The sequence below is a fragment of the Phaethon aethereus genome (genome assembly GCF_964289735.1).
Source record: "Phaethon aethereus genome assembly, chromosome: 13".
NCBI classification, from domain to species: Eukaryota; Metazoa; Chordata; class Aves; order Phaethontiformes; family Phaethontidae; genus Phaethon; species Phaethon aethereus.
Genome location: NC_138589.1, coordinates 18,060,489 through 18,078,035, shown reverse-complemented (window position 1 = coordinate 18,078,035; position 17,547 = coordinate 18,060,489). Strand labels below are relative to the sequence as shown.

The following is a 17,547-nucleotide window of genomic DNA, read 5'->3' as shown; positions in this document are numbered from 1 at the left end:
CTGCTTTCCAAGGCAGTGCTGCTCCTGGGCTATCTCCGTGGGGACTGTCCTGTTGTCCCTGGGCCCTGCACACCACGGTGCACCCCGGTGGCCCTCAGCAGCTGCAGGGAGTGGGGCTCATCCCGCTCCTGGGCAGAACCTGTCTTTCACAACATCGCAGAGGAACAGTGGGCCAAGGCATGGGAGGAGAAAATCATCATCCTGTCAGCTTCCTCTTGCAGCAGAGACGTCGTTTCCCACTCGGAGGCTGGAAGTCCAGGCCTCAATTCAGAGAGCAAGGAGAGCTTATCGTTATCTCTCAATTAAAACAGGGAGATCGTTGCTACTGTGGGTGGAAGGGGACATTCCCTTTCTCGAAGCAGTCCACTTTGGAAAAGGAAGCGCACCCTCACATTGCACTGGGGAGAAGAGCGCGGGTTGCTGCTCTTTTGAAGAGGCGGCTCGGGTCGGAGCCCGTGGCAATGGATGCAATCCTTCCTCTAGAGCAGCTGCTGAACTGTGAACGTGTGAAAGTGGATTTCCAATACCTGCTGTCTTGAGTGACATACTTTTCTGTAGCTACGTGAATAGGGTTAGGCAATAGTTAATTCAGTGCTGAAAACTGGAAGTGTTGTGCAGCAACAATTACCACATGTCTGCTGAACCCCATGGAAAAACTTCCTGCCCCATGACAGTGGTTACTGGACAATATCCTGTTTCAGACCTGTGTTTTGGGTACCTATCTAGCAGGAACACAGCCATTTTCTAAGTTGAGCATAATCATCCAAATTTGTTTATCAGATCCAACAGGAGTTTTTCTTATTACTCTGCACGGTAATTTACCAAATGTAGAGTTTTTAATGTTATCTCATAAAACACAAAAAAATGAAAAGCATTTTCATGCTGAGCAGTCCTGTGCCTATGGATGAGCAAAGCCGAGCGAGTGAGGCTCTCAGCAGGGTGATCACACTGGCAAATCCAGCTTTTCCAACAGCCTTGCCACATATCACAAATCTCACCAGCTATAAAATCCTACCCTACGTCACGTATCACTCTTCACCTGGCCCTGAGCTAGCAGGTCTCTCACAACTCTTCCCTGGCATTATTTCATCTCATCTGGGCCAGCGAATACTCAGCTAAATCTATACTGAACCATCACTAGTTGAGTTTTCACTGAGATTTTTATTGCTTGTCAACCATATGGGGAGGAGAAATAAATTAACAAGTTAGTCCCTCTTTTGGACTTTGAATTAGTTTCTAATGCCTATGCTAAATGACTAACAACTGTTTCAGAAGTTGGGATTTAATATATTTAATATTAATATACTTTGACTCTATCCAGATTTTTATTTTTGAACAAAATCTGACTTCTTGATACATTGGCCAAGTAAATTAAACAGCCCTCCTCAAAATGACCCCCAGTTACCAGCAAGAAACTTAACCCTGGTGGTTGCAGCTCAAAAGCCCGGTATGTTTTAGCTCCCTTTTTTCCCCAGAATGAGATCCTGGCACCCTAATTCACAGGCACTGGAGCTGGTCTCCACAGAGAGTTGCAATCAAGTCAACTCTTTCTTTGCAGCACAAAGGAAATCACATTTCTTTGAAACACCGAGGAAATCTGAATGTGTGTTCCTGTTTAGCATGATTAAGGTGTCACATAGCACTCCCACACAACCCGACACGGAGAACTTCTTGCCGGCTGCTGATGTCAAAGCAAATCAGCTGAAAACACGGAGGGCTTCTGAGAAACACAACTAGGACGTGCCAGGCAGGCTGCCAACGAGCCACCCAGTGTCATACGGACCGGGAACCTCAAGGGCCACCTCCACGCGGGGGATGGGGACAACACAGTAGCGTCCCCTGCCCTCTCCAGCAGGTTTTTAGTACAGGCATCGGTCACGCGTCTTTTGCCGTGTAGGAATTTCTGCATGTGAGCTGCTTGTTGCTGGTTATAAAACCCTGATAGGTAACAGCACATTTACCCATAGCATTTGGGAACATCTCCAAGGGGTGCACTTCTTTGCTTTTGGATTTGTCCAAGATCTTCTTTGCTTGTGCTCTGTCTTGGTCCCAGACACCTGGGACATCTCTCTCTATCCCAGGTCTGTCTCTCATCACCCTGATGCTTCCGGCTGACATCCTCTTGCTTTTCCTCAGCTCTTTCTTCTGTATATTTTTGCCTGTGTCCTGTCGTTTGTCCACTATTAACATTAATAATTTAGGGAATTGTCTGCTTCTGCTGAAATCAATTCCTGTGCTAGTGCTGCTAAGTGCTGGGCCTGGGCCCAAGAACTGCTATGATGGGGCGCAAGCGAAATGAAATAAAAGCTGAGGAAAACAGGCGTTTCATCCTTCACCACCCCATGAATTTAGGTGGGGATGCCCAAAGCCTAAGAAACACAAGCACCAAATTCCAGTTGAAAGCCCTTCTTTTTCAAAGCTCTCCCACATACGTGTTATGGCTCTGGTGCTGGAAGAAGCCAGCCTCAATGCAGGAACCCCACAAGGTCTATGTTAACCCCAAGGCAAATAGATACAGGCAAATGGGACTGACTTGGTGGAAAATACATCGCTCTGCACCTCTGCAGGTGTTCGCCTAATGAAAAGTGTAAAGGACTGAATTACTTGTGCAAAGCTATTGATCCACGCGGCTCTTTCTCAGCCCCCTGCCACACCTCCATCCCACTGCTAGGGACCATTTCCAACTACACCAGCCTCATGCAGAAGACCTTATTTTTAGGCTGTTTGCCATCTTGATGGCAACCCATTTCCTTGAGAGTGGCAGAGGAAGAAAAGGACCTTGTGTCTCAAGGCTTAAGCCAGTGGGGACCAAGTTCTCCTTATTTCCTTCTCTGGCATACACATCTACGCTGCTGAGGGCCACACGTGGGGAAACTGTCAGCCACAAAGGCCACGGACTCTGTCTTGGAGAGACATTTTATGTTCTTAAGCCCAGGGGTTTAATAGCTCTGTGAGGGAGACAATAAATAAACAAGACTATGTAGATGATGATTTAGGGACAAGGTATGCAGACAGTTTGACTAAGGCTGAGAGGATAAATTCATCTGATACAACATCACTGAAGCTCATCTCTCATCCATGTCATTGAGCCATACAGCTGGGCTTCTCTGTCCTTCCTTGAACAGCATTTTAGGAGACGAAGGACTTTTTAATCCTTTTTAACGTGTCTGGATTAAGACGCTGCCCCAAACACAGGCGGGCTGCAGCTCTCCCCTGAGGGCAGCAGACGCTGGCTGGCCAGCGGAGGACTTGTGCAAGGCCTGGAGCTCAGCTCCCACCAGGAGCTGCCAGCACACCGCAGAGGGACCCAGTCCCAGTGTGTGGGTGGAGCCCGGCTCGTCCCACACCCTGGGGACGGGAGGGTTACTGGGAGCACAACGAGGACGCCAGCGTGCAAATCCCAGCTTGCGTGCCCGGGGACCGTGCATGCTGAGGAGGGTGCGGACACCCAACGCCTCCACCTGCCTCCTCCTCAAGGGCTTGGCTGAGTCCCCCTGGGGCCGTGGCCTTGGGTGCTGGGGACCCACCACGTCGCTCACCAAGCCCTCAGCTGGGTTCAAGTTGTGTCCGTACTCGGGTGTTTGCTAACCACTCGCGGCACCCGCTAGGCAGAGACATGAAGACACGCTTCCCTTACCCACCAGAGTTTGAAGTGCTTGGAGGCTGGGCAGGAATGCGGTGCTGGTTGCGATGGGTTATGGACGGAAGCCAGAGCAGCGTACCATAGTCACCTAATTAAATAACAGGAGCAGATTAGGCAATCTCTGTGCTTCATGTTGACAAGCCTGAAGAACAGAACATGTAATCAAGTGGGGGGGGGGGGTCTTTATTTATTTATTTTGAAAGAAAGACAATATTACAGCAATATAAGAGGTGGCATAGCATGCACTAATTATGCTGCCATGGATATTTCCCTCTTGCAGGTTTGAGGATAAGACTGGGGTTTTTATTGAAGCCCAAGGGAGCAAAGAACTGGAGGAGCTGGCATTCATTGGGAGTTAAGCACCCAATTCATTTAACGCTTATTCAATAGCTTTTGCCCCTCTGTTTGTCTCCCCTGCGTAAGAACAGCTCTCCCACATCAGCAACCTGCCGTCAGAAGAACCACCTGCAATCCAGCTTCCACCAGGAACAGACCGATATCTACATGGTCTTCTTAATGACAGATCAGGCTAAACAAAAAGCAGAAATTCACAGCCTGCTATCAGGAAATGTCTTCCTTCTTTCGATGATTTCTGCAGAGATATTCCTGCTGAGTGACTGGGTTTGCAGTGTCACGTGCCAGCAGGAGCTGCGAGAGCGACCCTGGGGCAGGGGCTGCCCGCTGCTGCTGCCGGCGATCGCTGGCTGAACCGGAGACGTAAGGAGCACCCGGGTGCTTTCCTTGGCCTTTCTTGGCCAAAGCCACAAGCCAGGGTTGGAGTGAAATTGTACTGAAGAAACCATCTGACCTGTACAGGAGACTTTCTAGCTGAATTGCTTCACTGGGTTAACAGGCAACTAGACATCTAGTTATCTGGCTACCCGCTTCCCTGACTCAAGGATGTAATTTGGTGACTTGCCACCATCCAGGTACCTGTAAGGACAGCTGAGTTTTTCCCCAAACAACTGATTTCAGATAAATAATTTGTTTAGATCCCATTAAAAAAGCCTGTTCCTGATTTTTGTCTCTATGTTGCTAAACACATCAATATCAAGTAATGCCTTCTGCGGCAGTGACCCGGCTTACTCTGCTTTTGGGAATCATCCAGACAAACGAGACTCTTTGCTTTTTTTGAATCACCCTTCTGAAGTGATTTGCAGAGAAATGATCTGCTTGAAAAGTGACCACCCCAGACTGCTAATCAATGTCCCCAGGCTTTAGCAAACCTGCTGCAAAGCTCGCTGAAATCAGCTCAGCGTCTTTGGTTTAGTAAAGACCTCCTGCAACGTGCAAGGCGGCAGGTATCCTGGGCTGCAAGGAGACTCATGGCGTATGTGCAAAGAGACATTTTGCCCTATTTAGGAAATTGCTGGCTAAGTTATAGGTGACACTATTCAGTGGCAGTGTCATTTGCCCCGACACCTTTTCAGTGGGAAGGCAACTCGTCACAGCTGAGATGTGTGTGGTGTTGCCTTATTTACTCTCCTGGGGTGGCATGAATCAGAGTTGAAAAGTGCAGTATGTTGAAGCCAGCCCGAATTCCCATGGTGTGTGAGCGTGAGTCACTCAGCAGGGAGATTCTGACAGGGTCCCTCCCGGGCGACCCGGCTCTGCTAAACGCGCCGGAAAATCCGCAGATAAAAACAGCCCCAGTGACGCACGGGAACCGAGCAGGCTCCGTGCCTTTTTGGGGAAGCTTCTGAAACGCCGACGTTCCCTCTTGATCAATAATCTGGCTGGCAGAGCAGGGCTTTGAAGCAGTCCAGAAAACACAGCTTTCTGCTTGCACAGTCACTGCTGTTTCTCTCTGGGAAGGTGACAGGCTGGGGAGCTCCAGGCGCAGGCAGGGGAAAGATTCATCTTCCACGTGTATTTAAAGCCAGGCTGTCCTCTAAGAGCTCTTGCTTACAGAAAAGATAACTTAGGATATGAAAGAGCTTTCCGTGGCATGTGCAAAAAAAACATTTTAAAAAACCAGTCCCATCCTAAGGTCCCACAGCTGATTTCTTTTTCCCTCATCATCTCCCTTGTCCATCCTCTCCCCCGTAAGTACCGCTTGTGGGCTTACCATGGGAATTAGGGAGCAAAACGGGCTGCATTCTGCAGTGAGTCCACCAGAACATTCAGAATGGGTTTTTTGGGCCTTAAACCTCATCACTCAGCTGATCCTCCACTTAGCAGAGCTGATTCTTCAGTCCCTGCAACCATCACAGCGAGGGCACCGCTGCCCTCAGCGATGATTTCCATGCTATGGTCCCGACTCAGACTACAAAGAAAAGCCATGAAGAGGCATATTTCCAGATAAATATCTCATTAATTTCAACCACAGACAACCATGAGTCACTTCCCCTTGACTACACTCCGCTGTGACCAGAAATCGTGTGGTGGAGATCCGGTACTGTGTAAAATCCATAATTATTTTGAAAGGATATCAATAATTCGGTAATTAGTCTCGAAAATTCAGGCCTAACAAAACCCTTCATTTTCTACGGAGATTCACTATTAGTTAATTGCCTTTGCTCCTACCACAGCTGCATAAAAACCAGAATAATTCCACTGCAAAACTGCTGGATTTTTTTAAAGCATTTTTTAGAGTTCAAGCAGCGGGTCGGGCTTTCCTCAAACTTCTGCTTCCCGATAAATGATGTCTTTCCCCCCGCCCCCCAAATAAAAACGGCATGAGGCGATGCTCACCCTTGGGCACCCGCTCTGCAGCCGCCGCAGCGCAGCCTCGGCGGGGGTTATCCCCGCAGGCAGGCTGGCTCCACGTGCCCTGCGGGATTTGGCAGCTCCGCCGTGCCGTGCCATGCCCAGCTTTTCCTTTCCTTTTCAGCAGCCGGCAGCGGCACAGCTCGGAGCCTGATTAATCACAGATCCCAAAGCCTGAAAGCCAGCAGTGTCTCGCATGCCAGCAGATGTTTCTCTTTTAGACTGATCAGTTCTTCTTTTTTCCCCCCACTTTTCTCTTTTTCTGAAATAACAACAGCTTGACCAAGATCCAAACCCCCAACTTCTAAATAAAAGCTGGAGCAGTACCTCAGCGTGCAGTCAGGCAGCCAGAGGTTCCTGCTGGGGCGGCACAGGGCTGGCTGCTGCCCTGTTCGAAGTGATGCAGTGGCATCATTTGCCACGATAAACCACTGGAGCTTTTAAGCCCATACTCAATATCCACTTAAAAACCAAAAGCAAACAAAAATCCCCAGATGTCTTAATAAACACTCAGACCTGCCTTAAAATATGTTTAAAAAACCCCTTTTTCATCAACTTTGGTGGGTTTCGGATTATACCTTTCCATCAGAGCTGAATTCACGGTAGGACGGGCCCCCCGGGCAGCAGCCCCAAACGACCTCCCGCGGTGCTGGAGAGACCGCTGGGGCCCTGTTGGGCTGGCAAAGCCGCCGGGGAGCTGGGCGAGCACCGCTCGGGATGCTCGCGCTTGGCCAGGCTGCGGCACGGCTTCAGCTGAGCACGGCACCGAGACCGGGGCTTTGTTCGGACCCCAACTTCTTGCCAAGTGTTGTCCTAAATTCAACTGCTGCTTGTGAGCCCATGGGTTCACCCCGGTGACTAATGACTGCTCTTGCCTGGATTCAGTGGATTACGAGGGAATAACCAAAATTCAGGAGTTTCTCATTTGTACTGATGAAGAGGGGGAATCGTTTCATGCTGTGCTGGCACGGCCTCGTGGCAAAGAAATGGCCACAGATCAGTTTACTTTGTGCTGTTTGAAGCCACGGGGGAATGCAAAATGTCCCACATGCCTGCTCCTCCATGGGTTGCCCCACTAGCCGCTCACTGGGGACAAGGCCAAGCCACATTGCGCCTTGTGGCCGGCACTCGCCTGGGAAAGGAAGGGGCCCCGTGCCAGGCCGGGCCCCCCGCGGCCGCTGAGCCTGGCGTCGGACCAAACCAGGCCCAAAAACCAAAGTAACTTCACTCATGAGCAGGTGGAGGCCAACAGCTTTGTTTGGGCTTCCGTGAAGACGTTGGAGTCCATCAACAACAGGAGGTGACTCGTGGTGCTGGCGGTGGCCGGGCACAGAGCCGCTGCGTCCTCACAACTCTACTGATGGTAGATCTCCCCCGTCATCCTCAGGACGTGCCAGAGCTGCCAGGATGGCAGCGGGGGCAAAACACGGAAGATTTCACCAAAAAACTTCCACAAGGAACAGGGAGCAGGCTGCAGCCCAGAGCCCCTCGGCAGTGGGGCAGGGTGAGGGTGAGGAGAAGGAGGATGAGGAGGAGGAAGGCCCCAGGGCCGCTGCGAAGGCTGTGTGCTGGAGCTCGGGCGGGTTTCCTTGGCAGCCGCAAGCTCAGGGCGCTCACCATACCTAAGTGAAGATTTTGTCACCATGGCAACATTGATGTCATTGGCTCTGCGGCAGAGCACGGCGTTAACCTCAAGTGCAACTTTTTTTTCTTCCTCTCCCCCACTGCCTGCCCTGGTTTGGGATTTTTGTTTAATTTAGTTGTTTATTTCTCTCTGGAGGTGACCCCGCCGCCGGGGCCTGCAGCGGCGTCCATGGACATCTGCCAGGCCCGGACCCCTCCACACCGCATTTGGGGGTGGCGGGGAGCCCCGTCACCAGGGGTGGTGGGATGGAGCCCTGTCACCAGGGGTGGTGGGATGGAGCCCCGTCACCGGGGGTGGTGGGATGGAGCTCTATTTCAGAAACCAAGCTGTCGGGACTGTGCTCTACCCTGTGCACGCCGACCCATTTCCCCTGCTCGCTTTCCCGTCGGGAGGGGTCAGACAAAACCCACCGAGGCAGAAATCCCACATCTCCGCGAGGGACGCAACGCCCGACGTGAGCATCCGATGGCTGCGCGTGGCCCCGGCTGCGCCGAGGGGGCCGAGCTCTGCCCTCGGCGCTCGGGCGAGCTCCCTGCACGCACCAGCGCGGCGTCCCGCCAGCACGAAAACGAAAATCCCTCCTCAAATGACACCTGGTGCCTTTCCTGAAGAAGAGATGCGCGAGGGAGCGGGAGCCGGTGTCTCCACCAGGCTGGAGCGAGGAGACTCAGACCTCTGCCGGCCCAGTCCCAGGGAGGGATACAAGCCCGTCTGCCCGATCCTCGGTTCCCCTGGAGCCTCCTTTAACCTCCACGTATCAGGGCTACTGCCACTGACGGGGGACCACAGCCTGGCTCAGGCCATTCCACCCAAAAATGTCCTCCATGTTAGGCAGCTCACTGCAGCGGTAAAACAAGCGTTGCACCCAAGCGACGGGGCAGGAGTAACGCGACAGCTGAGCTTGGCTTTCCCGGCTACCCCTCCCATACACAGCCCTTCTCCCTCAGTCATGGGGAATTTTTGGTTTAGCTGTGGCTTCGATCTCTAGAAAGGTCTGATTTATATTTTTTTTGTTACACCAGAAGATTCTGCTTCTACACTAGCTCGTCGTGCAGACAGAGCGGGATATGCTCTTTTCCTTACCAGGAAGGAGACCTTGATGAGCTTCATCCACCCGGCTCCGGGCACGTGGATGCTCACCCAGCCGCGCCGCTACTCGTCCCGTCCATCAGGAAAGCACCACGTGGAAGGGAAACAGCTGGTAAAACAGGACCAGAGAATGACATAAAACCCCAGGCAATAGACTAGTTTTACAATATTTTTTTCTCTTTTATAAATAAAAAACAATCAACCCAAACTTGTGTCTTTCTAACACTACGATGCTTAAACTGAAATTCAAAGCATTCCTCACAGATGGCTTTCTGCAACCTTCAAGGTTCACAACCTCGCCTCTTAGTGCAGCAATAAATGATGAAGCCTAGCTCCAAGATCTCAAAGCATCTGGCAAATGAATCAGTAACATTAGTTATCCTTAATGTCATCATAATTGCTAAAAGATGGAAGGAAAAGTATCCCTAAGCCAAGGTTTTGGTGTTTTAAGTATAATGAGATATAGTGCATATCAAAGACACTAGCAACACTTTTATTTAGGTGAGACAATCAGCAGGTTTCTGACCCCATATTCAAAGCAAACTTTTCTTTTTAAAAGAACTTAATGTAATTGAATAGAAAGGCACTGATTTTATAGTAAAGGCATATGTAAGAATAGGGGATTCTGGGTGGGTGAGACTCCTGAGATTTAAAAGTATCTCAGCTGCTGTGAACAATTCAACTTCAAATGTACGCTGTGTTAAAATTAAAGGCTTAATGTTTGATATTATATCCTGGCTGGAAGAATAATTAAGAAGAAACTGGTTACTATATCAACTGCCAGATCTGTGAAGCAAACTGGTTAATTTAGGTGTTGAGACCAATTCAATGCTAGTAATCAACTGAACATGAGCTGGGAGCTATATCCTGATATACAGACCTTTGTTTTGATCTTTGCAGAGATTGGTAGGAAAAGGACACATATTTACATCAGCAGCGCGATGTTGATGAGGTGTTTGCATGACCTTGGGGTCAGTGCAAGATTTTTGTACGTATGTATTTAAAATTTGATAGGGCCTGTTTTTAAAAAAATACATATTACAGGATTTGTTCTATCTATCTGGTTGGTGAAAAGCATGAAAGTGAGATTGCCTAAAAAAAACCAAACAAACCCAAAAATGCAGGTACCAGGCTAGCAGGAAAAATACTTGCATGTTTAATATTACTGGCAAAAAGGATATTCCAAGATCTGTTACTAATAAAAACAGTTTCTCTCAAATATTTAAGATGTTCCCCAGTCAATAGAAAAGAAAATGGAAAAAAACTGGATGATAACATCCACTTAAAACAAATATTTTGATGCATGTACTCTATTTAGTTGGAAAAAATCATTAAGAATTCAAGACACAGCAATATAGTTGACTGATGTGTTCTAAGAGGTGCAGCTGGTTGGCTTTACAGAGGCTGGGAGAGGTCAGCATTGCCTTTAGCATGAGAATGATGGTAGCACTACAGTCTTAAAGCTTATAGATGCCGGGAAAGTTTCAAGGAGCTTTTTCCCAGATCAGAAATCTTTGTACACATGGGACAGGAGGTTACTCCTGCTCCCAGCCATCAGGGGAGTGGAAGTCGCAAAGATGGGGACAGCCCCAGCTCCTGCTGCTGTCCAGAAGCCAGCAGTCTCGGGCAGAGTTGGTATCCATGCTTTGCTTTTGAGCCCACCATTACTATTTCGTACCTTGATTGCATTTAGAGATTGCTAGTCCAGAGTCCAGGCTCTACAATGATCTTGTAGACCAACAAGGTCTTTCTGCTCGCTCCAGAAACCTTCCCGCTGTGTTTCTAAGAGGACTTTACCTGAATAGAGGCTTGATGCTCTCTGGGAAGTGTAAGGAGTGAAGAATATCAGAGATGCTTCTTGTGTTCAGTGCTGAGGCTCAGAGATGGAGCATCTCCCCTGCTTGGTGGCGGTGGCCCTGACATGGGGACAAGGCCTGCTCAAAGCCCGTTGACATGGCTTGTCCGCTCTGGGGGCACGCAGCCGGCTCTCAGGAGATCAGGATACCCACAGACCTCAAGGGGGCTCTGAGCAACCTGCAGATCTGCCCTGAGGACAGCCCAGATGCTCCACACCTGCCCTGGTGCCACCATCTACCACATCTCCCCATGAGGTCCCCAACCAGCATTAGACAGAGAGCCTCAGGTCCTCACGGACAGGACTTGTAGGTAACCCAGGCTCCACCTTGTGTGAAAGAACCACATGAACATGATATACGAAGCTCTTACCTGCTAAAAATATGACAGCTCTTGGATGGTCATCTTTTGATGGTTGGACTTGATGATCTTAAAGGTCTTTTCAACCTTAATGATTCTGTGATTCAGGTCAGCAGCTGTTTTGGCACTTCCCTCCAAGTAAATCCACGCTGAATTGTCAGGATTCTAGGCATGTGTTTTACTCTCTGAGCAACGAACAAGTTGTACTCACCCAGCTGGGAAACTGGAGGCAATTGGTACTTTGTGAGACTCATCTCTGCGTTTGGTCTTCTGAAAGTCAAGGCGTATCGGTGAGCAGTGGAAGAAGCAATAGGAAGGTAGCACAACCGCGGGGTTTTAACGAGGACGTGAGAAAATTGCCGCCGAAGCAAGGCAGCGCTGCGGCTTTGCGCTCTTTGGACTTGCATCAAAGTTATGATGCTAGTTCGGGTTGAAAGCCAGAAGCTGTAGGTTAGGCAAAGCCCTGGTATTCACAGTCCCCAGGAAGACAGGTTGCAGGGACCACCCAAATGGAACTGTGCAGCTTTTTAATGGCTCGTATCGGCAGCAAGCAGCAGCTGAGAGGCAGGCAGAAAGGCAGCGTTATCCGGGTGAAGCCGCCGGGGCCCTCTGCAAGCCCCAGCGCTGCGGTGGAGAGAAGGCAGAAAACCCTTTCCGAGCGCAAGCTGAGATACAGCATCTCTTCTTACACCATGTCTAATCCTCCCCTTTTGTAACCATAGGAGAATCCCCGGCCCGGCGCAACCCTTAGGAACTTCTAGCAGTGCCGCCCTGCGGCTGCCACGGGCTGGAGGCCGAAGGCCCCGGCGCGAAGGCGACTCCCACAAGGCGAGACAGGCCCCAAGCATCGCTTTACTTAAACACATCGATCGTCTGGGAGCTCGCGCCGGTTTTGTTCGGCCTGCTGCCATGGCGGGGACGGACACGTGCTGGTCAGGCAGGGGACTGAAGCACGAAGCAGCGGTCTGTTGGAGCGGCGGCAGAAGGCAGGCCCGGGGCAGGCGGGGAAGGGAGATGGCACGCACGCCCTCTCCCTGCTCGCTCGCTCGCCCGCAGGGGCCCGTGCGGCCGAACCCGCGCACCACGGATCTTGGCGCTGCTTCTGCTGCCGAGGGGCCGGCTGAGGTTGCGGGGACGCAGCCGTGGGCTGCCCGGAGGGCAGAGCCTGGGCAGCAGCAGGGGAGGGGGCCGCTGCCCACGGGAGGAAGAGAAGCTGTGTCCAACCCGTGCCTGCTTTCCACCACGGCCTAAAGCTTCCTTGGGCACTTCCTCTCTGCCTCACGCAACGTCGCAGGAATATTTCTGGCTATTCAGGGTCCAGAAAGGCTTTGTGAAGGCCCTGCCGTTGCTGGGGGATGACAGCCGCAACTCAAGGCGAAAAGACTCAAAAAGCCTGACAGCCCCAGCTACAGCTGTCTTGTTTCAGTGGGGGTAAAAAAAATAAAGGCACGGTTTATTCTTTTTATCAAGGGCCATCCTGTGAGCACTTCTTACCTTGGCTGGAAACACAGTATAAACACCTGTGTTTCCCCATGTCCTAAAGGCTGTTTTGTGGAATAGGAGGGAAATACAGACAAAAATGACAGTCTAGGAGCCAGGTGATGAAGGTGACTCTCAGAACGTCTGCAGGAATTGGTTTCAAGTGGGACCCATTTGTTGAAAAGCTGAAGTTTAGTAATTGTCGAGACGATCAAAGCAGAGTGGTGAAGCTCCAGCTGGGTTTTCTGCGGGTGTCCAGCCCACAAACCGGCATGCTCTATCAAGGACAGCGAGCGGAACTAAACGCAGCAGGTCCCTCCACTTGGATCTGCCCCTGAAATGCACCTTAATATACAGAAACCCCTCCCGAGCCTGGAAATGTCCCAGCGTTTCCAGTACTGCCTACTTCAGGCAACCAGTGCAAAAAATACCCCACCAATGCAACTCTTTCTGTGGCCAGTGCAAGAACTCCTTGAGCCTGTGAAGGATTAGGAAGGGTGCAGAAGTAAACGGTCTCAGGGAGGGATGCAAGAACCAGACATGCAGACGCTCAGCTCTCCTCCTCCTCCTCCCATCTAGGTGACGGTGCCTCGAAACCCGGTGGCTGCTGGGAACCACGCAGGACGGCTGCCCGCTGGTCCCCCCGCTTCGCCATCAGAGGAGAGGACCAGTGCCGAGGCTCCGGGGCGCAGAGCGGAGCTGCAGTGCAGAGCGAGCTGCGAGAGCGCGGCTCTTTGAGACACCGTCCTCGGGAAGCCGTCGTCCGCTGGCTCTGGCGTTTCTGCACCTCCCACAGCATCCCCACGTCATCAGGCCGGTGAAAGCTTCCTTCAAAGAAAACACAAAGCACGCAGCTAAAAGATATTCACTTACAGTTTATTTTTGCCTGAAATTATTTCACATCTCTTTGTACACAGCTACAGAACAGTAGTAGTAAACCATTGGTAAAAGCAACAGTGCTAAGGAAAATGTTGGCATAATTTTTCTTCTTTTTTTTTTCTTTTTTTCTTCTTCTTTCATCCCATACTGCATCCACATACAGTTTGGGATTTGAAGGGGGAAAAATACCTGGCACGCTACATGAGTTAAGACTCAATTTCTGTTTCATTTATTTAAAAAAGGGAAAAGAAAAAAAAAAAAGAACGAAGAGAGGCTAGGGGTTGTCTACATAGCAACAAAGTTTAAAAAAAAAAAAAACAAAAACAAACAAAAACAAAAGCTTGGCTTCCATTGAATAAGATTAAATATATATATTTATATATAAAAAATTACATTGGCTGTATGTGAAACCTTGAGGTGCTGAAGAATAAAATAAAGGTGTTAAACAGAGGAAAAACTTCTTGTTTTTTGTGGGTTTTTTTGTTTTTTAAATAAGCAGCTCTGTACAATGAAGGCTCATCATGAAAAAAAAATTCAACAGCATAGTTATAAAAGAAACCACAATTTTTAAAAAATCATCTTCTAAGCAATTGTGGAATTTGAAAAATGTCGCAGTCACATTTACAGACAGGTCAGAGCTATCGGATCAGCAACAACGCTATTTTTTCAGTCTCCCCAGAGGAACATGCAGAACAATGCGTGCACAGAGCAGGTAGGGGGAGGGAGGGGAGGGCAGAGAAGAGGAGGGGGAATAGAAAAAGCTGATGCACAAAATGGAGGGAGAGCTTTTTTTCTCTTTTTGAAATATCGGACGTAAACAGAAAACAACCGAGGCAACTTGTAAAATCTACAGATATTAGCGAACAGCCCATCGGCAAAATAAACGACATCTTTTCCCCATCTCCCATGTTTGAATCTGACATGGTTTAAAAGACCAGAGAAAGTTTTCAGACTGCGGAAGGAAATGTGACTTTTATTAATCCCTGCACCCCCTCCCCCAACAACCATACCCCCCTTGATAGATATTTTCCTTCCTGTTTGATAAGGTTTGAGGCATTCTGAAATCAAAAAGACAACGCGATAAATGCTGTGACAGAGAGAGAGTATAATACAGTATGCATTACTAAAAGGCAATTCTTCAAGGAGGACATTTCCTTTTAAAAAAAATAATAATAACAAGACAGCAAACTAGTTTATACAGTACTATACGCAAAAAAAGGGTAAAAGAATTAACAATTCATAAATAAAAGACAGGTCCCAGACCTGTTATTTGTGAACCATTTTCTTAAATAGGTGCATTATGTAAATCTTATGTACAACAAAATTACTTTGCATAACAACTGCAAGGACACGGGGGGAGGTGAAAATCATATTGGTTTTGGTTTTCTTCTCTTGCGATTTTTGTAAGTTTGATTTTCTGGAGCAAAACTGGTGAAAGAGGAGTTCTGACTGGATGGGTGCCAGCCAAGGAAACCCAGGTAAATAATGACAAATGAGTTTGGTTTTTTTTTTCCTCCACACGGCATAAAACACAAAGGCAAATAAAATCCACAAAGGTGTTTTTTTCCTCTTTATAATCCTCTTGCTGCTACAAAGTCCTTTTTTTTTTTTTTTTTTTTTTCTTCTCAGTTTAAATTACGTTGATTCTGAAATCCCAAAGCTGAAAGAATCCGGCCGGGTCCAGGCTTGCCCCGTCCCCCCCAACACACAACACGCCACTCCTCTACCCCACAACCACGACTCCTACCACCAAGTCCCAGGACTCACTGCTCTACAGGTATTAGCCAAAAGTTATTTTCTGGTTTGTTTTTCTCTGTTCATTTTAAAAATCTTTTCCTTCTCGTGAGAAGCAAAAGAGAAGAGACGGAGGCAGGGAGAGTTCACCATGCTTCGGTGTAGCGGACATCCACTTCTTTCAGATTGGGTAGCTTAGCCTGTGCGGGAGGGTAGGAAAAGGTCAGAATTAATGACACGCATTCAGGACTCGGGAAAAATGTTCCTGTCAAATCTGTACCGTCAGCAAACTGGGAGAATTGATCTTTCAGCCACAAACTGCAAGAAAATGCGCTACGACCTCGACCCTGCACGGTACCGATGCTGAGTTCAGCGGTGAGCTGAAGCATATAGGTGTTAACGAGGGAACAAGGTGCTGAGCTTTTACAGACACACAAGACTAAGTCACACCTGCAGCAAAATCAAGTGGCTCTAGTAAAACCCATGCACCAGCGATCAGGTCCAGATCAGTCCCCGATCTCTAGGGGTTTTTTTATACAAATGCTTAACAAAATTTGTTTGTCCAACTCCAGCTGTGAAGGCACTTGGACTTAAGCTGCAGCAGCCAGCCACACGCTCCTTCTTCAGCCTCCACTCTAAGTCATTGCTTGATTTTTCCCTCCAAGTGTTAAAAAAATTTGGAGAGCGTTAGCAACTTTTGGTGTCTTTGTGGTCTCCCTTCCGTAACTCCACTGCATTTGGATGCATTGTTCCTGAATTACCCTGCGCCAGGCAGATGGGAATCGGCTCTTTGCACTGTTCCTACTTGTCGATCCCGTTTCCACGCTCTCTGGCCATTACTGTATGGCTAATTCTCTCAAAACAAACACACACGTTTAATTAAGCTAGGGCATAATTAAGGAGTTGGAAGTTTCCAGGAGTCATTATTACCTCACTCCTTGATTTATGTGCATGCATATTTTGATAAGAGCTAGTCATAATCCTACAGACACTGCCAGCAAATAATTTTTCAGTTAGGCAATAATGACTTCAGTAGTGGGTGTTTATTTATTGTCTGGTTCAGCCTGCCTGGTACATATGTGGGTGTCTGTGTGTGTGCAAGTGTGTTTAGTGGGGTGGGGGATGGAGTGGAGAGGAAATGTCATCACTGGCTTGTGCCCCGAATGCTCTCGCAGACCAAGGGGAGAAGAAGGAAAGATTTGTATCAAAAATACGTTCTTTGAAGTCTGAGCTGTTCTCAACAGACCTACAACCATGTGCCCCAGGGAAAGAAACTATTACCCTCCCTTTGAACATACACAGAGCTCGAAAAAAATGGCCACTAGATAAATCTCAATGAAAGAGGTGAGAGGGGAAAAAGTGACGCATGCCTGTTTTCTCAGCTTTTTTAATTCCCTGCAATCATCGGGACTTTGCTCACAGCCAGTTTTGCTGTTTGCCCTGGCAAATCACTTTCTTGTGTTGCTGCTAAGGACTGTTAATGCAATACCAGAGCAGAGGGAACCGGTTAGGAAAATATGAGTTTCGGTCTGAAGTTAGTGGCAAAGGGGCTCAGAAGCAGGGGTAGGACTGGAGGAGCCTTTCAATAGACTCGATTTCAGAGCCCTGGGCCAAATACAGCATTGACCTTGATTGTCTGTAAATGCTTGGGGCCCGAAACAAGCTCCATTGTGCGAACCCATCTGCAAGCCAGCTGTTAATTCCAAGAACGACTTCTCTGCATATACAATTGTGACACAAGTTTTGAAAACTTGCATGCTAGCAGCATTGCAACTGAGTCCCTGGGGGAGCCCTGGCTCCACAGCCAGAGCCAAAGATAGACATTTGCAGTGAATTTTGAAAGCAGAGCAGTTTCAGGACTTGACTCAAGTTCGAAGCTCAACCCAAGGTTGTGAACTTTTTGAGTAAACCTGGCACAATCTAAGGTTTCAACACAGAAGACAACATAATGTGGAGTTTCATCTTGAGCACGGGGGTTTATAAGGTAAGACTTTGGGAGATGCAACTCATGCAACACCAGAGTGAAGACAAAGTCCATATGAAGTCACGAAAGCCAACACATCTCAGACAGTCTTTGTCTGAAACCACTTGGGGCCAGTTCCCCTCCCACAGCTACTTTCTAGTTCTTTACACCATTTTGCTGAAGTGGTTGTAA

The 17,547-nt window shown here is 48.8% G+C and overlaps 1 protein-coding gene across 1 annotated transcript in view; it reads right to left on the bottom strand.

Moving 5' to 3' along the window:
* Positions 1-14,857: 14,857 nt before the first annotated feature.
* The window catches only part of CMIP (c-Maf inducing protein), a 135,839-nt gene continuing 133,149 nt past the window's right edge, over positions 14,858-17,547 (bottom strand). Inside the window, exon 21 of the mRNA XM_082005734.1 lies at positions 14,858-15,592. Coding sequence (XP_081861860.1) covers positions 15,539-15,592 — 54 coding nt within the window. The 3' untranslated portion in view covers positions 14,858-15,538. The remainder of the gene's footprint in view (positions 15,593-17,547) is intronic.